Source organism: Onychomys torridus, chromosome 23 (assembly GCF_903995425.1).
Source record: "Onychomys torridus chromosome 23, mOncTor1.1, whole genome shotgun sequence".
NCBI lineage: Eukaryota > Metazoa > Chordata > Mammalia > Rodentia > Cricetidae > Onychomys > Onychomys torridus.
In genome coordinates, this window is record NC_050465.1 from 8,203,287 (window position 1) to 8,228,191 (window position 24,905).

The window sequence follows — 24,905 nt, forward strand, 5'->3', positions numbered from 1 at the left end:
CTGGGCAGTGGGTGTGGCTAGCTGCTGTATGTCCCTGCCCCCTTGACTCCTTTGCAATGATGGACCGTACCCTGGAATTATGAGCCAAATAAACCTATTTTCCCTCAAAGTATTTTATCATAGCAACAGCGAAGGAAAGTCGGACAATGGGATATTGGAAGAGGCAGATTTAAGACACATTAGGATAACTTTGGAGTCCAGAAGAAAGGCTGAATTGAAATATGAGCAACACTACCTTTAGACAGGGGATGGAACCATTGGGATTCTTCTATACTGCTAATGGGAGCAAAACTGGTACATACAGTTTAGAAAAACTAACTGGTATTTGGTTTCTACAAAACCTCACTATACACATACCTTGAGTTTCATCGGGTTCCTATATGTAACTAGGTCTAGCCTACATACAGTTCTGTGTAGCATACCAAACTGCATGGCTACAAAATACTACCTGGATTGCAAATAGCAATATTACACACACATCCTAGGCAGTATCCACAATACTGCAAGCCAATAACAAAACACAAACCTGCATGCTGATATGTATGTGAATACTATTGAGCAACAACTCATGAATCAATGCTAAGACAGAAAGACCCAAACACATGATGCTGAGCCAAATAAGAACCTGAAAGTGTGAGTGTTTCATGATTACATTCATAAAACCTTCAGAACACCCAGATTACTCTCTGGCCCTAGAACCCAGCATAGTGGTTCTCCTGAGGCAGAGAGGCGCACTAAGGGTGGACTCTGACACTTGATCTACTTAGGAGCTAGTTACCTGAGCCTACAGTGAGTGTTTGGATGAAGGTTTGTTGCTGTAGCTAGCTCCATATTAGTACTAAATTTTACAAAAAAAAAAATTAAAAGAACATTAGGTGCTATACAAGAGACTTTTTTTTCCACCACAAATTAGATTCTAGAACATGTAATATTCTACTATAGAGTGTGACCCAATCCTAGGGTCCTTCTCAGAGCATCCTTAAACTCTTTGTTCCTTAGGCAATAAATCAAGGGGTTTAAGATGGGTGTGAGGACAGTGTACACAGCAGAGATGAGTTTGTTGGAGCTCCGGGTATCGATGGCCTGGGGCCGCACATATATAAAAATCATGGCCACATAGAAAAAGGTGACCACAGTGAGGTGGGAGGCACAGGTGGAGAAGGCCCTCCACCGTCCTGTGGCTGAAGGGATACGAAGCACAGCTAGGGTGATGTGTCCGTAGGACAGAATGGTGGCCAGGAGAGGGAACACCAGAATGATGAAGGCCAGGATGAAGTCCACCAGCTCTGCAGTAGAGAAGTCAGTGCAGGCCAGCTTGAGGATGGGGGAGATGTCACAGAAGAAGTGGTTCAAGACATTGGAGCCACAGAAGGTGGCGCTGGAGATAAAGTAGACCTTGATCACAGAGACGGTGAATGCACTTGCAAAGGAGAAGACCACAAGCTGGACACACAGCCCCGTGGTCATGATGACTTGGTAGCGCAGGGGATGGCAGATGGCCACATAGCGGTCATAGGCCATAGAAGCCAGAAGTACACACTCTGTGCACACAAGAGAGATGAAGAAGTAGAGCTGAGTCATGCAACCAGCAAAAGAGATGCGTTTCCTCTGCAGGAGGAAGCCATCCAGCATCTTGGGGATGATGTCTGACACATACCAGATCTCTAGAAAAGACAAGGAGCCCAGGAAGTAGTACATGGGCCTGTGGAGAGAGGCGCTGCTCCAGACAGTGAGGATGATGGCCAGGTTCTCCACCAGCACAAAGAGGTAGGCGAGCAGGAAGAGGAGGAAGAGCAGGAACTGCAGCTCAGGGGCTGTGGGGAAGCCCAGCAGGATGAACGTGCTCACCTTGGTGATGTTCTCCCCTCTCATCCTTCTGCACCTGCAAAAGATCATCAGGCCGCTAGGAAGGGCCCTGTGCCAGCTGAGGGGTAAAGGGATCCAGCCAGTCACCTCAGCTGAAGGACAGACAGCACTTCTGGTTCCCATGAACAGCAGGGAAAGGAATTCATTCTTCTGACAAGTCTTAAACTGGGAAGACTTGTGCGCTTGTGTTTGGGTGCACAATGGAGAGGGGACATGGAGATGAAGTGCCTAAGACAGGGGCTCAGGATGTAAGATGTTTTATATTGCCCATGTGGCCCCAATCTGGAGTGCTATATGTAAAGGGATCAATGCCTCCTACTCTGCTGATGAGCCCATACACCCTACCTTGGATACAGATATAGAAGGAGCTTTACCTCAAACTTTATTCCATGTTTCAAACATGAAAGTGTTAGCGAGAACTGATGAAGCTGTGGCCTTCCTACTTTAGGGTGAGTATAGTTGGGATCATGCCCCACACCTCCCAGAATGCATGAGTGAAATAATCTAGGCCCTAGGGGTTCCTGGGACTGAGTGAGATCTTCAAAGTTAAAGTTAGCTTGCTAGTGTGATTGCTTCCCCACCCCCACATTAGTGTGAACACACACACACACACACACACACACACACACACACACACACACACACACCAGAATGAATCAGTCATATTTGCTCACACTCCTTGACACACATTCCAAGTGTTGATGATAGCATCACTGCCTTCCTTGGCTTCAGACTAAAGCAATGGCTGGGAAACCAACCTGCTGAACATCTGGAAACTGAGCTCAGAGGAGGTCTAGAGCAATCCCTGAAGTCACAGTGGGGAAAGTTGTTGGTCTTACAATAGATGAACGATCCCCTCCAGGACCATGATTGTAATCATGTGGGGCACAGAATAGAGAGCTAGAGGGGGAGATGGGGTGTATCATCCATTCAGATTCAGGGAAGGAGGTCCCATACCTGGGACCTGTGTCCAGGAGCATTGGGTGAAGTGAGTACATGTAAGGCTGGAGGTGTGGCCACAGTGAGATGGGGTACACCTGAGGACCTTTGTGGCAACTGCTGCTGCCATGTCTGGGTCTTGGCTCTTCCTGTTGCAGGTAGGTGGGTGAGAATCAGGTTAGCCCACAGGACCTGCCCTGGTTCTGATGGAGGAAACTAGAGCCAATCCAGGACTGTGTGGTGACCCATGTGCCCTGATTTTAAACAGCATCCATGAAAATAGGCTGGCAGGTGTGGGTTAAAAGAACTAGCAAAGGGAACATGAAGGAAAGTCAAGGATGAGCGCTGCCATTTGTGAAGTGATTCACTTTGGGGGCCACCGGGGGAGGGCACAAGGGAGCAGCAGATAGGCTGTAGGATCTGGAAGAACTAATAGAGTTAGGCAGGGGCTCTAGGGTAGGTAAGCTCAGTGCTCTTAGGGGAACAACATAGATTGAGAGTGGCTGGAGGGACATGCACTCCAGTGTGGCACAGACATGGAGGCAGCCAAAGGAACACCCGCAGTGCAGGCCTGCAAGGTTCCTGCAGGTTGGGTAGTGAGTCTCAGCACAAGGTCTGGCTGTCCTCAAACTGAGTAGACATCAACGAAGGCTCCATAAAGTTGCTCAGTCTCCCAGAGACCCACCCACCAAGGTGAGTAGGTTGGGACACCATAGTCCCACCAACTAGAGATCAGCTGGCAGCTGGCTGCAAGGAAACCTCTAGAAATCAATTTTTCAGAGACAGGTTCAATTTGGGGAAGGTTTTATTGCTATTGAGAGAGATAATCCTACTGGAAAATCCAAGTGTGTGTTTCAGCATCCTCCAGGACATCATGAAGCCTTCTTTAAATCAGTTCAGTAATGGCCACTGCCGTTAGGATCTGAACATCAGGTCTTGGACACAGTCCAGGGTGTATCTGTGTTTCTTCCCAGCTAAGTGGCCACAAAGAGTTCTGAAGTACACATAAGGTACTCAGTGCAGGTCCATTGTCATTCTCCTATAGACTGAGATTGCCTATAGACTAGGGATGCTGTGTCTCATGTTCCTATCCAGGATTGCACATACCCACAGACTGTGCTTACCAGTATGATGTGGCTACCCATCACTGTAGGTGGTACAATTAATAATGGGTTAACAGGATTGATAAAACCTTGATCTGCAAATTGATACTTTCAGAGCTGCATCCTCAGTTCACTGGAATCGTGGTCATGGCTGTGTGCAGTTTCAGACAAACTTTCTATTTTAGAATCATCTTATACTCACAGAAGTCTGTGGACCTTTTGTTCATCTTCCTCAAGGCTAATGGCTGTCAGCGTTAGGGAGGCCCAGGCACCTTGTTCACAGTTGTACCCACATTGTGTAGTTCACAACTCTAGGCTCCCATGTCCTTTTCCATCTCATATATTCATTAATTTTGAGCTTCTGGTCCTCTTCCTTGTGATGTTAACAGGAATCGACGCCTGTTGTGTTAAGACCCAGGCTATAGTCCACAGTGATCTGGAGCTGAGCAGTCACACAGTTGAGGCCACCTGTGGGATACTCTGAGAATGATTGCTTTTTTGTGCTGGTTTTCAGGGGCCACACAGATTCTGATGAGGAGCCAGGGGTTCTCTCATCACAAGCCAGTTCTACCAGGTGCCTCAGAATTAATGCCCTTGAGTGGACAGAGTTCAAATTCAGGTCAATGCAAGAAACCAAGAAAGGATTATTTCTGCAGACTGGATGTGCCCTGAAAGTGTATGAGAGCGTGCTGTCCCATGTCAGCCTGTAGTTGTGAGTTCAGAGACTACCCTCCTACCTGGTAGAACCAGTTGACAAGGACCTAGACATTCTGGGGAGCAGATGTGTTCTGATCTGATCAGTTCAGTGAGGATGCTAACTAAGACTGTGTGCTGCTAGATGAAAGGACATAGCACAGTACCCCAAACTGTGCATTCAGTGTGGACACCCAAATATGCACTCAGCACAATTCTCATAGATCCAGAGTCAACACAGCACCCATCAATGCTTACTCAACATAGTACCTATCAATGCTTACTCAACACAGGATTCATCCATATACATGTAGCACAGAAATCCTGATCATGTATAGTACACTACTCATCCACACACACTCAGCACACTACTCATAGATGCATACTCACACAGCGTCCATCAATGTACACTCACCGAAGTATGACCGACCACTATATTTGTAGATGACTGACCACAAAGCATAGCACTTACAGATGCAAGACCCTTTGATATAGTGAGCCTTCATGCTGAGTGCTGATGAATCTTGTCCTAGCTTCAATGTAGACACATATAATGGGGTTTCAGTCATACTGCACATGGGGGTCTTCTATGATGCACATTTACAACATATTCTAAAATCACAGCATGATCCATCCTGGTTTGGGAAGCACTCTTCCTACCTGGGGCTCTGGAAGCCTCACTTGGACAGACTTTGGGAAGAAGGAGGGGTCTCTTCCTGGCTGGTGACTCCCAGGCTAGCCAGAGTGACCAGATGAGCTTCAGACAGATTCTCAGGACATGGGCTCCTAAGTATAGGGAGGAATAGTTATGGCTTTTTAGCTGGAGGCCAGTGTCTCCTGGGCCCAATTACCCCCTTGCAGCTGATGAAGCTGCCCACACTGGTAATGAGCTGGATCAGGGCCTCTGGGGCAGGCTGTCCCTGGTACTGCCTGTCAACCTGTGGAGCATCTTGGCTTCATTAGTTACCTCTGCACCTCCTTCCTGGCTGGCTAATACATTCCCTACTGGAGGAGCATTGTAACAAGGGTCCCTGTGTCACCTGTGGCCCTGGGCTCAACAATTATGCAAGCGTTATTGCTGAGAGTCAGGCTGGTCCTCAGCAGGAACCCAGGCCTGTGTGCAGGAGCAAGGTGGGAGAAGAAGGGGGATGGGTAAACATAGAGGTGGCTCTGTTGAACCCTCAGGAATCATAACGCATTATAGGTAGTGGATATCACAGGAGATTGTGACTCATGCCAAGAGCCCCAGGGCCTCACTTTTAGGGAAGGATCTGATGGATCCACCAGGCTTTCTGTTCTCAGGACTCATTTCCCCACATCTCAGTTCTCCTGACCGCTTTCCTCAGCTCATGTATCTTAAACCTCCCTGGAGGGTTTTGGACCACCTAATCCCTATGGATCGTTCTCCTCATATTTGTCTTCCCTCTTTTCCACACTTCCTTTAGTCTCCATGGCCTTTTGGATTAGGAGTCTCTTTCTTCCTCCCCCAGCTCTGGTGGCTTCTGGACGCTGGGCCTTTGGAAGCCTTCTTCCTCCTTGTGTTCATTTCTTCCTCTTTGTGGGTCAATTCTGCTCATATCCCCATTGTAAGGATCCTCATCATTGGATGTGAAGATGACCAGATAATCCACAGCCTTTTTCCAAATGAGGCACAATTCACAGATTTTAGAGATAGGACAAAGACATGTGTTGGATGATTTCCAGCCAATTATAGTGACTGTGCACTGCTTACGTTGTACATGCCTGAAACCGTGATTGTCAACCTGGTGGGAATTTAACCAAGAAACACATCTCTGGGCTGCTTTCTGAAGGCATCTGGAGATAGGATTACCTAATCCAGCAGTCTCTTCCTCAGAGTAGGTGACAGCTTTCAAAGAGATGACTAAGACAGAAAGATGCTGAGGGAAAAGCAAGGCCAGTCTCACTTCTTGTGTTTTCTGATAGTTGGTGATGTTGAACACTTTTTCATATGTTTACAGCCATGTGTAACATTTTTTTTTGTGGAGCTGAGGATCGAACCCAGGGCCTTGTGCTTGCTAGGCAAGTACTCTACCACTGAGCTAAATCCCCAACCCCCCCCCCCCCCATGTGTAACATTTTGAGAACTGTCTGTTCATTTCATTCCCCCATTTACTCATTGGGTTGTTTGATTTCTTGTTGAGGTTATTTAGTTCTTTATATACCTAGATATCAATTCCCTGTCAGATGTGTGGCTTGCAAATATCCTTGCATCCTGCATGCTGTCAGTCCTCTCAGTTGCTGTATAGAAAATTTCATGAGGACCCATTGGTCAGTGGTCTTTATTTCTTGATAAACTGGAGCTCTGTTGAGATATCTGGCCTAGACCTGTATCTTCAGGTGTTTTGTCAACTTTTTTCTTTAGTAGTTTCAGAGTTTTGGGTCTTGAGATCTTTCATCCATTTGGAGTGAATTTTTGTGTAGGGTAAGACATAGAGATCTAACCTCATTGTTCTACAAGTAAATATCCAGTTTTCCCAGCACTGTTTGTTGAAGATATCTTTTCTCATACACACACACACACACACACACACACACACACACACACACACACACTTTATTTTTGTTTTTTTCAAGACAGGATTTCTCTTTGTATCTTTGGAGCCTGTCCTGGAACTTGCTCTGTAGACTAGGCTTGGCCACAAACCCACAGAGATCTGCCTGCTCCTGCCTTCCAAGTGCTGGGATTAAAGGCGGGCACTACCACTTCCCAGCTCCAATGTGTATTTTTGACATGGGTCTTCTGTTCTGGTCCATGGATTTATGTGTCCATTTTTGTGCCAGCTCTCAAATAAATCACACATGGAGGCTTAGTCTTACTTAATAATCTAAGAGTTCGGGGTCTTAAGTTAAGATCTTTGCTCCATTTGGAGTTAATTTTTGTGTAGGGTAAGATATAGAGATCTAACCTCATTCTTCCATGTGTAAATATTAATTTTCCCCAGCACCCCAGCACCATTTGTTGATGATATCTTTCCCCTAATGTACACACATATACATGTAGTTTTTGGATTTTTTTTTTGAGAGAGGGTTTCTCTGTGTAGCTTTGGAGCCTGGAACTTGCTCTGTACTAGGCTTGGCTTCAAACCCACAGAGATTCACCTGCCCCTGCCTCCTGAGTACAGGGATTAAAGGCATCTGCTACCACTGCCTGGCTACAATATATATTTTTGGCATGAGTCTTCTGTTCTGGTCCATGAAGTTGCCTGTCTAGTTTTGTGCCAGTGTCATGCTTCCTTTGTTACTATGGCTCTGTTGTATAGCTTGAAGCAACCATCCAACATTATTCTTTGCTGAGGTTTGCTTTGGCTATCCAAAGCCTTTTGTTTTTCCATACAAATTTTAAGATTATTTTCTGTCTCAGTCAAGAATGGTGTTGGTTGTTTCTTTCTTCTACTCTAGTCCCATGTTGGGTGCCAAAATGTTGTTGGTTGCCAAAATGTTGTTGGTTGGTGTTTTGGGCTCTTTATTCCTTGGGAGGGGCCACCAGCCAGTTCCCAAATAAATCACACATGGAGGCTTATTCTTACTTATAAATGCCCAGCCTTAATTTGGCTTGTTTCTAGCCAACTTTCCTTAAATTATCCTGTCTTACAGTTTTTACCTTTCTCTATTTCTGTATATCTTTCATTATTTCTTACTCCATGTCTGGCTGTGTAGCTGGGTGTCTGGCCCCTGTTGCCCTCCTTCTCTGGTTACTCATTTTTTTTCTCCCTAGATTTCTCCTTCTACATATTCTCTATGCCTGCCTGTCCTGCCTCTCCTTTCTCGTGCCTTGCTATTGGCCATTCAGTTCTTTATTAGACAATCAGGTGTTTTAGACAGGCAAAGTAACACAGCTTTACAGAGTTAAACAAATGCAACATAAACAAAAGTAACATACCTTAAAATAACATTCTACAACACAATGGTATTGGAATTGTATTAAATGTGTGAATTGATTTTGATAATGTGATGGTTGGTGTTGTGCATCAAGGACTTGGAATGTCTAGGGAAAGAGCCTCCAAGTACACCTGGGAAGAAACATTTAACCTCTGCACATTGGTATGAGGGACTATGTTGATTAGTTCATTGAGGTGAGCCACACTAAAAGTGGATAGCTCCATTCCGTGGGCTTGGGTCCTGGACTGTATGAAGAGGAGAAAGCTTGCTGAGCACAAGTGTTTGTTTTTTATATTTTGACTGCTAGTGCAATATGACCAGCTGCCTCAGGTTCCTGCCACTGTGACTCCTCTACCAAGATGGATCATAAGCTTCAACTGGGAGCCAAATAAACCCTCCCTGATAAGTTGATTTGTCTGGATAGTTTATCAGAGAAATAGAAAAAGCAACTAGAAGTGGCAGCTGGAATATAATCACTCTATATATTCTATTGAAAGTATTACAGGATGGATAAAACTTGATTTATTGAAGATGGGTGTGAGGACAGTATGCACAGTAGAGATGAGCTACTTAGCATGACTTTTGTTACCACAGCAACAATAAAAAGGATAAATATTTAACAGACACCATTTTACAAGAAGCATAGCCTGTTCCGTGCTTTCCCCACCATAACCCCAATGCTCACTTGAACCCTGGCCTACCCATCCCACCCATATGTTTGCTGCTCAGTCTCAGGGCTGCTCATCTCTTCGAGGACAGACCAACATCTCCTGCACAGACTCTCCACTTCCTTGAGGGTCCCTTTTCATTCATTACACAGCTGCAGGTAGGCCTAGGCAGGAATTTCCAAACTTCAGTGGCCAGCCTTGTGCATGCTGAGTACTCTGCCCCGAGCCTCTCCCTCATTTGCAAACACTGAACTAAACCTATCAGCGTCTCTGTGTTCTGCACCTTTTCAGCTACTTTCTGCCTCTGAGCTTTGCTGCTGCTGGGGTTATCTGGACTTCCTTTCTTCTTCTTTACCTTTCAATGCCAACCACACCAACTTCTGCTTTAAATTGTGGGATCCACACCACCTAGGTTCTCCTCACCTCCCTCCTGTGGGTTTTCTTTCTATCTTCTTGTCCCAAGAACCTGCACATGCTTGTGCTTCACATGCTACAGGACATCACACCCAGCCTGTCTCCTGGTTGGTAAAGAGACAGCAGGTATTACGTTTTTAGAGGAACCAATAATAATAGGAAGACATATACTTGGAAAGTTTCTTCGGTACCACCTGGCCCATGGGCCCACAGCCATTTATAAATAATTACTCAGAGGCTTATATTAATTACCAATTGCCTAGCCTATGGCAGGCCTCTTGCTAGCTAGCTCTTAAAACTTAAATTAACCCATTTCTATTAATCTGTTTTGTCACATGTTCCATGGCCTACAGGTCTGTTGGCATGTTGTTCCTTAGGCAGCATGCTGGTCTCTCTCTGTCTTTTCCTTTTCTTCCTGTCTATCTGCTTAGATTTCTGCCTGCCTCTCAGCTGCCTTGCCATAGGCCAATGCAGCTTTATTTATCAACCAATCAGAGCAACACATATTCACAGCATACAGAAAACTCCACAGCCTTCCCTTTCCTGAAGGTTTTCTTTAACTTGTAAATATATACAAACAGTTATCAAGCAGGAATTACAGTTATAATATCTTGTCTATTTATATTTGGCAAATTTAAAGAAAATACTCTTTCTATCATATTTGTGAGTCCAAAGTTTCATATCTAGTTTATATTTTATTGTAACTATGGAAAATTATAATCATAACTATCGAGTCTTCAACTACATCAAATACTCCAGAAGGATATAATATTACCTAAGTAAACAGGAAATGCATTGTAAGCAACTTCCAAAATTCTGGAAATGACAGAGACACTTGCCTTCCTGGAGAGTCATCCAAAGTTCCTCTGTAATGTTGGGGCATCTATCCTCAGCCTATAGGCCTAGTCTCTCAGTCACTTCTCTCTGTGTTCTGTAGAATGTCTGGCAGTCTCCTCTCCCAAGAACCATCTCATCTTGCCAAGTTCAGTGGTCACTTTCCTATGGGTCCTGTATGTCCAGCTTATACAACATATTGGCAATTAGTTGATGCAAGGGCACTTTTTCCCCCAGTGGCTAACTTTTGCCACAAAGAAAGCAAACTCTATAATGAGTGTCTTCAATGCTCATCATCTTCCTTGAAGTAATTGGTGGTGCCAGGACCAGACATGTCTCATTGTCCAGGAAAGTCTAAGTTTTTAAAACATTTTAAATGCCATATTCTGTAGGTCTTTGAAATGTTTGAAAATAACCTACCTAATTGAAATATATCTGTGTATACCTAGAAAACTTAACTAACATGGCTGTAAGTGTGATTATCCTAGATAACTATTAATCTGCATTTCTTAATTAATTATTACAATTTTAAATGAGCTGCACACACATAATTAATACCTTAAACAAGAGTAGAAATACAATGCAATATAATAAAATTACCTTTAATTTTATTTTTTTTTAATTTTTTTATTTGTTTTCTTTTTTCTTTTTTCCTTTAATTTTATAATAAACTAAAAATCTATAGCAATGTAAAACATTTCAAAGAAGTTGTTGCTCTTTAAAAGTAGATTCAATAGTCTACCCTTTCATCCTATCATATCTATAATATCATCCTTTTTTCTTTAGAAGGAGATTGCATTTATAATCAACCTGCTTTAAATAAAAATAAACATTTATAAGCAATATTTTCAGAATTTGGGCATAGCTTCTTATACTACTTCCTGCAGGATGGGGGCACTGGTAATCTTATGGGGATCCTGAGAAAATTAAGAATTATGATCAAGTCCTGACTGGAGTAGTCTGTGTGGCTGCATTGTCAGAGCCAGTTTCCTTGAAGCTTATTTTGGATGTTGGATCATCTAGGCCATGGTGTCATTGGAGACCTTTTAAGGGGTCTTGGTTGATCAAGCTGTATTAGCCTGGATGCAATCCACAGGCCCTCATCTTCTGCAGAAACAAAAGCAGAACCTCTTTTCCAGAGCAATGTATTCTTATACACACAGTTTGAAGTCAAGATATCTTTAAAAATATACATATTGGTTTAATCCAGCAGCCTTTACAATCAAATATCTTTCTGTAGTTAAAAATCCCCCAAACAATATAATCCAGACTCTCTGTGTGATTTCCATCTTTATGTGGCTTATCTTTTATATTATTTTTACTGTCTTTAAAGACTTTATTTTTAAAAACTATCTATTTCTTTATGTAACTACATATACTCCTTTTTCTCTCTCTTGTAAGCCTGCATACATTTTTACATACACTGTAAACTGTTTATAGTTTTATTCCATCTGAATCTGTTCTCACTGTGTTTCTGTAACCATTTTCTGGCCATTGTTGTAAACTGCAGTGGTTAGTACCGAAGCAGCAGCCTTGGATGCTGACTCTGCCCACCTCAGCTTCCCAAAATGGCAGAGGTAATTCACCTCCAGCTCTGAGAGCCATGCTGTCTGCTGACTCTGGGATGCAGAGGGCCCATGCTCCATCCAGCAATGTGTAGCCCAGAAATCTCTTCTTTTCTTTTTCTTTTTTTTTTTTTTAATTAGTAAAAGCTAAATCCACCATGCAGTGCACTGCATGGCTTGGAGAAACCTTTGTGTACCTTGGTGGGAATCTCCATGCTGTAGATCACACTGTAAACCTGCCACAGCCAGAGGACACATCATTGTACCTCAGCCCGCCATGAGCAACATGAATGAAGAAGCTGCTCTTAGCTATATTTATAATCTCTTCTTAAGCTCTCTCAGGTTTTAGGTGGAAACTTTTGCCCCATGTTGGGCACCATTTGTAGTCAGAAGGTTTCTCTGGTATCGCCTGGCCACAGTCCCACAGCCATTTATAAATAATTACTCAGAGGCTGATATTAATTACCAATTGCATAGCCTATGGCAGGCTTCTTGTTAGCTACCTCTTATAACTTAAATTAACCCATTTCTATTAATCTATGTTTTGTCACGTGTTCTGTGGCTTACTGGTGTGTTGGCATGTTGTTCCTTGGGCAGCATGCTGGTGTCTCTCTGCCTCTCCCTTTTCTTCCTGTCTATCTGCTTGGATACCTTCCTCTAAGCTACCTTGCCATAGGCCAATGCAGCTTTATTTATCAACCAATCAGAGCAACACCTATTCACGGCATACAGAAAGATATCCCACAGCAAAGACATAGTCTCCACTTGATTGTCAACTGGGATTAATGCAAGCAGTTGAAAGACTATTTTCTCAGCAGCCAAAGGGATGTAGGGAGAGCTGTGTGAAGAGAAAAGACTAAAGTTTGTTCCCCAGAACTGTCACAGAGCATTCCCTGTGAGTTAAAATAAGTCTGTGGCCTCTCACAGTTCCCAGACACACTGTGCTTTGGGGACTTTTGGGGCTCATTTCCCCATGTTTCAGTATTTGCATACTTCCACATACTAAAACTTGCTAAGACTGTAGACCTCACCTTCTAGGCCCAGCATGGTTTACTGTCTTCTGAAATATTGACAATTTTTTTAATTTAATAAATTTTTTTCTTTCCTTTTATGTACCAACTTCTGTTTCACCTCCATCCCCTTCTCCTGCTCCCCCCACCTCTCCCCATCCCACCCGATCCCCTCATCAAAGAGGGTAAGGCCTCCTTTGAGTAGTCAACACAGGCTGGCATACCAAGTTCAGGCCAGACCAAGCCCCTCCTCCTTGCATCAAGGATGAGTAAGGCATCACACCATATCGAATGGGCTCTAAAAATCTAGTTTGTGTACATGGGATAAGTCCTGTACACATCACCAGGAGACCCACAAACACATCAAGCCATGCAACTTTTACTCACATTCAGAGAGCCTAATTCGGTCCCACACAAAAATATTTACCAATCCCACATCTGATAGAGGGCTGATATCCAAAATATATGAAGAATTCAAGAAACTAGACAGCAAAATATCCAATAATCCAATTAAAAATAGCCTACAGATCTAAACAGAGAATTCTCAGCAGAAGAATCTCAAATGGCTGAAAGATATTTAAGGAAATGTTCAACATCCTTAGCCATCAGGGAAATACAAATCAAAACAACTCTGAGATACCATCTTAGGCCTGTCAGGATGGCTAAGATTAAAAAAAACACAGATGACAGCTTATGTTGGAGATCATGTGGAGAAAGGAGAACACTCCTCCATTGCTGGTGGGAGTGCAATCTTGTACAGCCACTCTAGAAATCAGTGTGGTGGTATCTCAGAAAATTGGGAATCAACCTACATCAAGACCCAGCAATACCACTCCTATGCATATACCCAAAAGATGCTCAACCACACCACAAGGACATTTGCTCAACTATGTTCATAGCAACATTATTTGTAATAGCCAGAACTTGGAAATAACCTAAATGCCCTTCAACAAAAAAGTGGACATTAATTTTAATGGGATGGGAAATGCATTCAATTTTACCAAGTCCTGCTCTGCACATATAAAAGCAATAGAATGGTATCATGACAAAAGAGTGCCCATTATTGTCTACTCCACAAAGGTAGAAAGTGATGCTCTAAATAACTTCAGCACTACAGCAATGCCAAGTGTTTCCACATTCTCATCTCATGTTCATGAGATGCTCTGGAATTAGAAGGTGCCCTCCCTCCTATGATGGAGTTTGACTCAAGCCCAAGGCCTTTCTTAAGGCATCTTTGAACTCTTTGTTCCTCAGACAGTAGATCAAGGGGTTCAAGATGGGTGTGAGGACCGTATACAGAACAGAGATGAGCTTGTTCGAGCTTCGGGTATCGATGGCCTGGGGCCTCACATACATGAAAAGCAAGGCTGTATAGAAGATGGTGACCACAGTGAGGTGGGAGGCACAGGTGGAGAAGGCCCTCCACCTTCCTGTGGCTGAAGGGATACGAAGCACAGCCAGGGTGATGTGTCCATAGGACAGAATGGTGGCCAGGAGAGGGAACACCAGAATGATGAAGGCCAGGATGAAGTCCACCAGCTCTGCAGTAGAGAAGTCAGTGCAGGCCAGCTTGAGGATGGGGGAGATGTCACAGAAGAAGTGGTTCAAGACATTGGAGCCACAGAAGGTGGCACTGGAGATAAAGTAGACCTTGATCACAGAGATGGTGAAGCCACTAGCAAAAGAGAAGACCACAAGCTGGACACACAGCCCCGTGGTCATGATGACTTGGTAGCGCAGAGGATGGCAGATGGCCACATAGCGGTCATAGGCCATGGAAGCCAGGAGTACACACTCTGTGCACACCAAGGAGCTGAAGAAGTAGAGCTGAGTCATACAGCCAATGAAAGAAATGTGTTTCCTCTGCAAGAGGAAGCCATCCAGCATCTTGGGGATGATGTCACAAACATACCAGATCTCCAAGGTGGACATAATGCCCAGGAAGTAGTACATGGGCCTGTGGAGAGAGGCGCTGCTCCAGACAGTGAGGATGATGGCCAGGTTCTCCACCAGCACAAAGAGGTAGATGAGCAAGAAGAGGAGGAAGAGCAGGAACTGCAGCCTGGGGACCGTGGGGAAGCCCAGCAGGATGAACGTGCTCACCTTGGTGATGTTCTCCCCTCTCATCCTTCTGCACCTGGAAGAATCAAGAAGGTGTTGGCAGAAGCCGAACGGAAGTTTTCAGGGAGAATAGGCAGCCTAATCTGCAGACAGTGGCACACTTGGCTGCTGCAAATGCCAGGGAAAGAGAAAAATACTACTCATGTAGTTAGTACTTAATGCCAGGTGGTTTGGCTTTGATACTGGGCTCAGAAATATCCTTTTCATACTCCCCTCTATCCGTAGTCATGACAAGACTGTAATTTGTACTCTGGAACCCTCCAGCAAGTCTATGAGCTTTGGAGAGTGGTGGGTTCTTTGTGCCTGTTCTCTAGGCAAGTGATTTGTGATTTTTAGGGCCATTGGGGGCTACTGCTTTGCATCTAAGCATTCTGTCCTCTTTAGCATAGGTTAGGCCTTTGCTTGGCTTCAGAAAAGATTTTTAAAATAGATTTGACATCATCAGGACTCCTGGAATGGTGGGTTCAGGTTATGGAGACCCTATAATCAGGCCCTTCCTCGGGATTGGCTTTCAGGCACAGGACAGTACCTCCATCCCTGTCTCTATAGACTGCAAGAGCCATCCACAATTGAGGAGTTTCAGAACCAGTCTTAGTCAGAGAAAGCCAGCACTCCTGGGTCTGAAGGCAGCCGAGTGGAGGAAGTCTGGAATAGTGTGGCAATGCCCACAGTTAAGGGAGGAGTCACCCAGGGCGGAAGCTGTGGTTGTACCAGTCTAGTGGTTGTCCTTAGCCAACGTCACCAAAAGCAGATTCAACAGGATGAACATCTTTACTCTTACCATGTCCAAATGTGTTACACGAATCCTCTCCTCATCCCCCATCACATTTGGGAATGTGGCACATGTCCACTTTCAGTCTGTGAACTTACCTGAGACCACAGCTGCATCAGGGCACAAAACAAGGTCTTCTAACACCAGGCCACTGCTCTCGTCATGAGATACCAGCCACAGAAAGAGTGGGCCCATGAGGGTGCTGGCTAGAAATGTTAGCAACAATCTGGAATAGAGATGGGTAAATGCAGTGGCTGTTACCATCTGGCATGACTGTTGTGTGAACTATGTATGAAAGAAAAGGTCACAGGGTGAGCAGGAATGTTCAGGAGAGGCAGCGAATCCTCTATGAGGAAGAAATGCAGAGCTAGGGAGAAGGTTGGTTCATTAGCTGAAAACAAGTATCTGAAATAACAAACCACCCGACGTTCCTTTAGGAAGGGCCTGGCTATGTTTGGCCATTTAATACCATAGAATATTCTTTCAGCCATTCCGAAAGGGCGGGCCTGTCAGTCAGGTCTGATTGCCATAACTAGAACATACCAGAGATTCAACTTCAGTAGGGAGAGCTTCGTTTGGCTCCTGGTTTTAGAGGTGTTGTTGTATGGACATTTGCCCAGCTGCTCTCAGTCCCTGGTAATCCAAGCACACCATGGTGGGAAGGCCTGGTAAAGGCTGTCCCCAGCATGGCAGCAGGAGTCAGGGGAAAGTGGCTAGGGGACCTAGAAGCCCCATTCTGGAGGACATGTCCCAGGACCAAACTCCTTCCCACCAGCCCCCCATCAAGTTTCATCCTTCCCCTGTAGCTCCCCAGGCTGTGACTAGACCTTTGCCACATGGGCCTTCAAAGGACATCATGGTTTGAATGTAGATGTAAAATGCTTCTCACAGGCTCGTGTGGTTTAAATACTTGGTCCCCAGCTAGGACAGATGGCCTAGTTAGGTGAAGTGGGTCTTGAAGGCCAGGTGTGATTCTGGTGAAGGATCAAGCTCTCTGCTTCTTGTTCTCCATGTTGTGAGAAGGGGAAGAAGAGCCAGCGCCAGCCACAGGGAACCTTTCTTGCTTTAACTTGTTTCTGTCTGGTGTTCTAGCACAGCAGCAACAAAAGTAACCAATGCAGTGGACACTCAAGGAAAAAGTCATAGCAAAGGCCGCCTATGCCTCCCCAAGATGAGCAGTGAGGGTTCCAAAAGACAAACAACAACAACCAAACAGCACACACACACACACACACACACACACGCACACACACACACACACACACACGCACGCACGCACCCACGCACACTCGCAACTTCAAGGCAGAAGAATCCTAAGGCATCCAGACAGAATAAAACATTGTATAAAATGGAAGATCACCTGGGCTAGATTGAGTCTCCAGTCCCAAACATTGAGAGCCAAGAATGCAACAGGGCATTGTCTACGGACAGGTGAGAATATGTAACTGGTTGTACCCAGACCTGGAGCCACCTGTGATTCTGAACAGGGACTCACACATTCTCCCTCAGTGTGAAACTCAAGTGCCACAGCCATTAACCAGAGACAAAACCGTAATCCTGGACCAAGAGCATCACCACAGGAGAGGACTGCCCACAGGAGAGGGATGTGTGATGGCGATAAACCTTTTAAATATCCCTCGGTCCTTCAGGTGCCGTTGACACATGGACAAAGCAGCACACACCAGCCCTTGCCACCTGAGAAGCTACACCATGGAGGGAACACTTCTCTGGGAACACGACAAGCTACGTTTTAGTGAGGGAACCTTGGGTGAGGCTGAGATTATGATAAGCAGACTGCAGGTTTGGCTTTGTGTCACAGGAGGAAGTCAGAAGGCTGTTTTATCCTTCGAGTTTGTAGCTAGCACATTCTCAGATCTTTTCCAGGTAACTCGGGGTTTAACAGGACGTGGATCCTTAAGAGTCGAAAGAACAACAAAAGAGTGTAGAAGTAAAGGAAATTAGAAAACGTGCAGGGTGATGTGGAACATGGACTGCATTAAGAAAACTGTGAGGAAAACCAGCTGTGAGGAAAAATGCAGATAGGATCGGGTTCCCCAGCAAAGGGGCGTCTGACCCCCGTGGATAGTCGGCTACACACATCTACACACATGGACTTGAAGTCTCAGCTGGAAAGGACACGGTCAGGGATGAAAATAAAGAGAAAGCGTGAGTCTCGTCAAGTAAAATCCACGCCCCAAACAGTTTTGCTTATAGAACCTTTCATCAAAAATAATTACTTCAAATTAGTCTCAAGAGCCCCTCCCCCTCCCTCCCCCCCTTAAAAAACAGTATTAGGAGAAGTTAGCAAAGGGGGAGCAGTTAGAGCAAACTTCAACACGCCTCATGCCGAGCACCCAGCAGGTGTGCCACCCCAGTTCTCTTACAGCTTCCTCAAAAGTGAGAGGAGGCACCCTGTGACCCACAGTGTCAAAAGCAGTCCTGTAAGGGTGAACACCAGAGGTTCAAGTGAGGGGCTGTTTGCTGAGAGACAGGGTGACAACAGAGAGCTGATGTCACCATGAGGACCACAGGGCTGTGGACGAGGCTTCAGAGAAGAGGAACTGATCCAGGAGCCTCACCTGTGGGGACCTGAGCATGGGGGAGTCTTCCACGTTAGCCTTAGTGGTAGCCATTCCTAATGTGAACACTCGACATGTTGTGGCGGGAAAGGCCACATGGTGGTCTCATGTTTTGCTACACTCTCGGGACTTCAGGAGATCCCGGGAAGTGGCTGTGCCGTTGGTTAGAACAAAAGCTACATAGAAGCACAGTTCACCTCCAAGGTCAGGGCTAGACAGTGAGCTGTCAAAATGCTCACACTGAAACACATGCACCGACCCAGGGAAGTTGGTTCTCAAGATGTGATCAAGGAAACCCACAGACTTCAGAGTCACCTCCACCCCACCACGGTGAGGTACAGTGGGCTCTGGCCATTGTATACCTGTGCTACCTGTGTGTGTACCAAGCTCCCTGTGCTACCTGCTACAAAAGGGATAAAGACGTGGATAAATTGTCCTGACTTTCAGAGGACACGGTCTCTTCATTTTAAAAATCCATAACACTGTCACAACAGGAATTTCTAAATAGATACTAAAAATTGTCTTCTTGAGGCTGAGGCAGGAGGATCACCATGAGCCTGAGGCCAGCCTAGACTTCACAGTGAGATCCTGCCTCAATTTTGTTTTTAAAAAAGTCTTCTCCAACTAGTCCCTGCTAACTAGGACCTTCCTGGATGAAAATGAAGACTGTTCTGAAGAACATAAAGATGGCTGTGCCGCTGAGAAGTAAAAAGATAAAAAAAAAAAATAAAGAAAAGAAAAGATGGTTGTGCCTTCTTGGGGCTTTGGGTACTGGGAAGAGCACTTGTGGAATATGACCTGGAAATCAGGGACATGCTGGGTTTGGGTGTCCATGATCACCAGGAAAAGGACAAGGAGTAAACCGTGATTTGCAGGACTCACCAGGAGGCAGGGGTCAGACGGTGTAACTGGGGTGAGGACCTTCACTGCTTAATTGCCTATCCACTATAAGGCAGTCATTCCAATCAATTGAATGGATCAGCACCAAGGAGAAAGCACCAGCCCCAAGCCACCACCTACAGGGACTGTGAATTTTAGTAAAGCAGGAAGCAGTCAAGATGTGTTAGCTCCTAGCCTGGGAGGAGGTGGTGAGCTGGGGGAGCAGGTCGGTGGGACTGGGCACGGCAGGGTGGTAACAGCAGCAAGAGGTGACACTTGAGAAATATCTCCAAAGAGGTGAGGATCTGCCCTGTGGCTCCCTGGGAAGAAGAAGGCAGAGACTACACACTACATGGCTGAGGGATATGAAGGCAGTCAGGACCAGTCCCAGTTTTAGACGGACAGTGTGGACTAGAGGGGAAGAGAATTTGAAGGACCTGTGAGGCTGATGGGTTGGCCATCATTCTGATGAGGGGTGGCTGGGCTGATCCATATTCTAAATGATTGATACAGTAAAACCCAGTGGAGGAAGGAAGTGAGGAAGGGTGCCAGTACGAAGCTGCTGGTTCTTCTGGGAGAAGGCCTGACACATTTTCTTGACACAGACTCCAAGAGTCAAGGATGACACTGGTCAATAAATCATTGGCACCAGATATGAATTTGATGGGCTGAGAAAGACCAGAAACATGACAGGACAACGCCCTAGGGTATGTTGAGGAAGGGGACATGCAGAGATGTGAGGTCCCAATTAGGTCAAGCTCAGGACTGGGACTGGGCTGTCCAGTTAGTGACCAGGACCATCCCGAGCAAACAGGGTGGGAAAGGAGATGCATTTGCATGCAGAGCAGAGTCCTCTCAGGAGAGGACAACAGGAAATCTGGAGGCTAGCCTGTCTGCCACTCCTCAGTCCCACTCACCCTTTGCTTCTCTGTCATCTTGAGTGAGAACTAGCTTGTCAGGTATGGAGGCTTGAGAGCTCAGCTTTGTGGAACTCAAAAGAGCAAGGCAGGGGGCACAGGCCATGAGTCCCTGCTCCTCCAATGCCTGGCAAGACTTTTGGCAAGTGTGGAGGTGAAAGTCGGTTCCCAAGAAAAGTCAGGGAAACATTCCCACTCTGCAGTCTGAGTGGCAGTGGACAGGAGCAGGCAGGTGAGAGCATGGGCATGGCAGGGCCTGGGAAGTAAGGGACCCTGGAAACATTGATATCCTCTGCCACGTCTGCCCCAGAGTCCCCAGCCCTGCCTAGAGTCCAGGCCAACTGGGATGGAGTTTGGGCTTTGCCTTGGATTAGACCTTGGGATGGGAGGTGGGACTGTACTGGATTATTATTATAGTCTGGGGCATGCCTAGCTCTCCAAGGAGTCAGGGCAGGATCCCAGGATGGGATCGGGAAAGAGGGTGGTCCCACTTCTGAAGGGAAATGTTGGGGGAAGCTGTTCTCAGCGGCCCTTTGAGTCCTGTGCTTTTTGTGGCCTTCAAAGTTTCAAATTGCAAGGGAAACTTGTGGTTCTTTCTGGATTCACCAAAATGAGCCACAGAAGTTTAAGTGGGTGAGAGAGGAAGCAAGAAAGTGTGGGGCAACAAAGGGGAGCAGGTAGGAAGAGAGAGGAGCAGTCTTCTCAGAGGCTGGGTCCTTGGTTTGGATCCATCATCACCCCATGGCCACAGTGAAGGTGGGCTCTGGAAACAGCAGCTGGCCCTGCCCTGCCAGCACATGGGGTTGGCTTATTGGCATCAGACTCTGGGAAGATGGGCTTTCTGATGTGCCTGCATGAATCCCTCCAGCTGACCACAGGCGGAGGGAGGGAGAGGTGTATGCAGGGGAGCAGGCCAGCTTCCTGCGAGGAAGAAGTGGAGCAGGGCAGATGTCAGCACTTGCTGAGGCTCGGAATGTTTCTTCCCCCTTTTTTGGCATGAGGGTAAGGGGACATGTCCTAAAGGGCGCACAAACGGAGTTGGGGTACAAAATGGAGATGGGAATAGTACCTGGAGATGATGTTGGTTCTGAAGAGTGCATCCAAATTCCAATGGGAGGCAGGGAGGATGGAGGCTGGGAGCAAGGAGCCCCTCTATGGCACAATCAGCTCTGAGAACAGGGGTCCCCTTACTGAAAGGAAGGACGCCATGGGCCCCTACCTTGGAGATCTGCTTGGCTGTGTGGCTGTCCTCAGTCTGCTGAAGCCCAGGGATTCACTTCTCCTTGCCCACTGTCACCCCCAGACAACTGGCCTCTGATGGAGCCTGACTAATCCTGACAGCAGCTGGCCTGTTGGAGCCACAGCTGGTTTAAAGGAAACACTGAGGCAGAAAGGAAGCTTCCTTCCCCACGTGCAAGGATTTAGGACTCCAGGGCCCAATTACCCCATGGTTAAGTGGATCTGCCCCACACCACCAATTAGTTCTGGTCTCCTGTGCTGGATGGTAAGGGTTGGCAAGGAACTCAGCCCTTTTAGCATCATTGCTGCTTGTCCCCAGTACCCTGTCCAAGCCATCAGGCCCTTGGCAGAACTTCCTCTCCATTCACTCATTTTCTGGCCACGTGGTCCTGTCCTGACCATAGCCACCTTCGTTCTTCAAGGCAGACAGGGACATGACTCTGTGGAGGGTTATGACCAGGTTTAGCCCAGGGAGAGGATGAGGTAGGGCTCTACCTGGTCCCACAATTGGTGAGTGTCATCATTCATGATGGAAAAGGGAAGGTTGAGCTTATAACATGGACGGTGGCATCTTTCTTGTGAGAGACCAGCACAAAACTGCACAGCTTAAGTCTAAAGCAAACAGACCTGCTGGGTGGGCATAGTGTTGGGAGCCATGGAGCCCAGGCAGAAGAGTGAACCAGGGTGTAAAGAAATGCTCAACCTCCCCACGTCTTCAGCAAGGCCAACTGAGAGAGCAATGGTCAACCCAGGTTAGAAGTGAGCTGATAAGGCAACCAGCCCTTCTTCAAAGGAGAGTCACAAACTGCCATCAGCCAGTAGGGTGACACAAATCAATCATGACCAAGCAGGCCTACAAGCTCCTCAGAGAGGCTAGGGCAGAACCCAAGACAGCAATGAAGGATGGCGGGTGCGGGGAAGCCAGACTCCCATACACACTACCGGTGTGAGCAAGATAGTCCAGCCACGCTGCAAAAGAAGTCTAGCAGTTTCTTACAGCACTATAAAAGTAGATTTACAACTCTATACATGTGCAAATCTATTCACGCACAACTCTAAACACCACAAGTGTATGTCTGTTCCTTTCATCACCTCTCAAAAGCTGGAATGGTCTGATGTCCTGCAATATGTTACTGGCTAAGCAGACTGGAGCTCATCCCTGTTCAGCTGTAGCCACATGAGCTGCCTAGACACAGGACGACGTGGGTGGGTCTTCCATGCCAGGTGCTCATTGCCCATTTGGGCATCTGATTAGGTTTCCAGGAAGAACCAAAGCACGGGGCACCTGTCCCTCCTGGAGCCTATGAACTCAGGGCTAGATGGTCCTTTCCCAACTCCTGGGAAATACTGACCTCTAAAAACCTCATGGTTATAATCTCCCTCACACTTCATAAAGTCATAGGTACCCAGAGTTAAGAAGATCAGCTCTTGACATTGCCTGGGAGTGGGGTGAATGGCTTGTGTGGCCAAGCCCATCGCCTGGCAGGAAGGTCTTCTTCGCCAGCAGTAAGAGAGACTCTTGCTGTGTCCATGTTCTCCTGCATTGATCGCCTCCTTTAAACTGCTCTGTCAAACGATGCTAGATCGTTACTTTGCATTGATTAATTTGGTTCACTGACAACGTCACACTCGTATATAGTGCATTCTGATTACCCCCCCATCCCCCCATACTCTCTCTTATCTCCCTCCCAGCCCTATCAGTTCACCTCCTCCCCACCAGTCCCTTCCCCAGATTCCTGGCTTTAAGTTTTATTTTGTGACCCATTCAGTTTAACACGGACCATCTGTGGGAGCACTGGATTGGACTTATCCACTGGAGCCCAGTGGAGTGACCAGTGCATAAATAAATGAAAGCAATAACCCCCTTTCTCTGTCTGAATCTACAAGGATCAAATAGTTCAGCAGTGTGTGTGTGTGTGTGTGTGTGTTTGTGTGTGTGTGTGTGTGTGTGTGTGTGATGGGGGGGTAGAGCCCCTTGGGACCCTCCTCCACCCACGCCTGTCTGTTGACAGATCCGTTCTCATGCAGACCCAGTGCAGACATTCACAGAGACTGTGAGTTCATGATTTGATGGCTGTGTCTTGCCCAGAAGACGGCACCTCTCAGTCCTTGCCCTTATCTTCCAGCTGACATTCTTTCTATCCTTTCCTCTACAGTGTTCCCTGAGTCACGGAGAGGATGGTAGCGGATGCCTGGTTTAGGGCCTACCACTCACTCATCATTTGATCTCCGTACCTTTAGCAGCTGTGGGTCTGCCTTCACCACTGTTCCCTGGAAAGAGTGGCTTCTCGGATTAAGGCTGAGAGTAGCTTTTGTCACGTTTCCAGAGATGAGATGCCTAAAAAGTGTGTCTTAGTCTGTTTTCCAGCCGCTGCAAATGAGTACCTGACACTGGGTAACCTATAAAGAGAAGAGATTGCCTAGCAGAATATCACACCAGTCTGGGAGTTAAAAGATCGGGGATCTCACCAGGCAAAGGACTCTTGTGCCATCACCAGAGGGCAAATATCCTGCTCAGCAAGAATGCACGAGAGGTGGTGAGCAAGCATGTTGAGTGTGCAAGTGTGTGGGGAGCCAGGCTCAGCTTCTAAATACCCTGAGACCCGCTCTCAAACTCACCACCCCTGTCCCACTAGAGGAAGAACTCAGGGCCACCACCAGCCTCAGTGGCCTATCTGGAGGACACCACATGTTCTCAGTACCGCCCACACAGCCCCTATCCCTCATGGCTGCCACCAGAGGCACCAGGCCTCAACATGAGGTGTGGTGAGGGCAACCATATTCACCCTCAGCAGGACCTTTCGGTTGACCAGATTCCCACTAGCCACATAGCCTGCCTGGTCCTCGGCCACTACCCTCGTCTGTACAGATCCCACATGGGGCTCCTGCTTGACCCCCAATGCTGCGCACCAGCCTCTAGAGACTCCCTTCTTCCATCCGCAGTCTCTCATCGGGGGCTGCAGGGAAAACTTCTGAGAGCTACTTCCTGGACACTGCTCACGTGAGGACAGGATTGGCAGTCCATCGGGTAGCTTTTCTTGGGTCATGGAAGGAAAACACTTCCTACGGGCCCTGGTCCATGATCCTGACAGCCACTCCCGTTAGTTCTGGAACTCTCTGGGCACTGATCTTAGAGGTTCACCCAAGGCATTATGGGAATTTCAGGTTCGTGGGTTATTTTATGTTGATCAGAACTAGAGGCAGTGTCCCGACCCCAAAGCACTCTGGATATTGTTTCTTGAACAGCAGACCATGTCACAGCATCACACAATTTTTCGCTGGGTGTGTGTGTGTGTGGGGGGGGGGGTGTTCCCAAATCCCAGTACCTGCCACTGGGTGGCGCCTGCGGGCTTTAGCTGGGCGCTTGGGTTTGCAAAGCAGCCGCTGCAGATGGGACCCCAAGACG

At 46.6% G+C, this 24,905-nt stretch overlaps 2 protein-coding genes across 2 annotated transcripts; both read right to left on the reverse strand.

The window, feature by feature from the left end:
• Positions 1-936: 936 nt before the first annotated feature.
• Positions 937-1,872, reverse strand: LOC118573484 (olfactory receptor 6B2). The gene has a single exon (XM_036173815.1). The coding sequence runs from the start codon at positions 1,870-1,872 to the stop codon at positions 937-939; it is 936 nt and encodes a 311-aa protein (XP_036029708.1).
• A 12,271-nt stretch (positions 1,873-14,143) lies between these two features.
• On the reverse strand, positions 14,144-21,680 carry LOC118573472 (olfactory receptor 6B2-like). The gene is made up of 2 exons (XM_036173801.1): positions 21,480-21,680; positions 14,144-15,129 (listed from the first exon to the last, which is right to left on the reverse strand). Exon 2 carries the CDS (start codon positions 15,117-15,119, stop codon positions 14,181-14,183), a length of 939 nt encoding a protein of 312 aa, XP_036029694.1. The 5' UTR covers positions 15,120-15,129; positions 21,480-21,680; the 3' UTR covers positions 14,144-14,180.
• Positions 21,681-24,905: the final 3,225 nt, after the last annotated feature.

Excerpts from the sequence above, each read along its gene's own strand:
- LOC118573472 (XM_036173801.1), bottom strand. The coding sequence starts at position 15,119 with ATGAGAGGGGAGAACATCACCAAGGTGAGCACGTTCATCCTGCTGGGC.
- LOC118573484 (XM_036173815.1), bottom strand. The coding sequence starts at position 1,872 with ATGAGAGGGGAGAACATCACCAAGGTGAGCACGTTCATCCTGCTGGGC.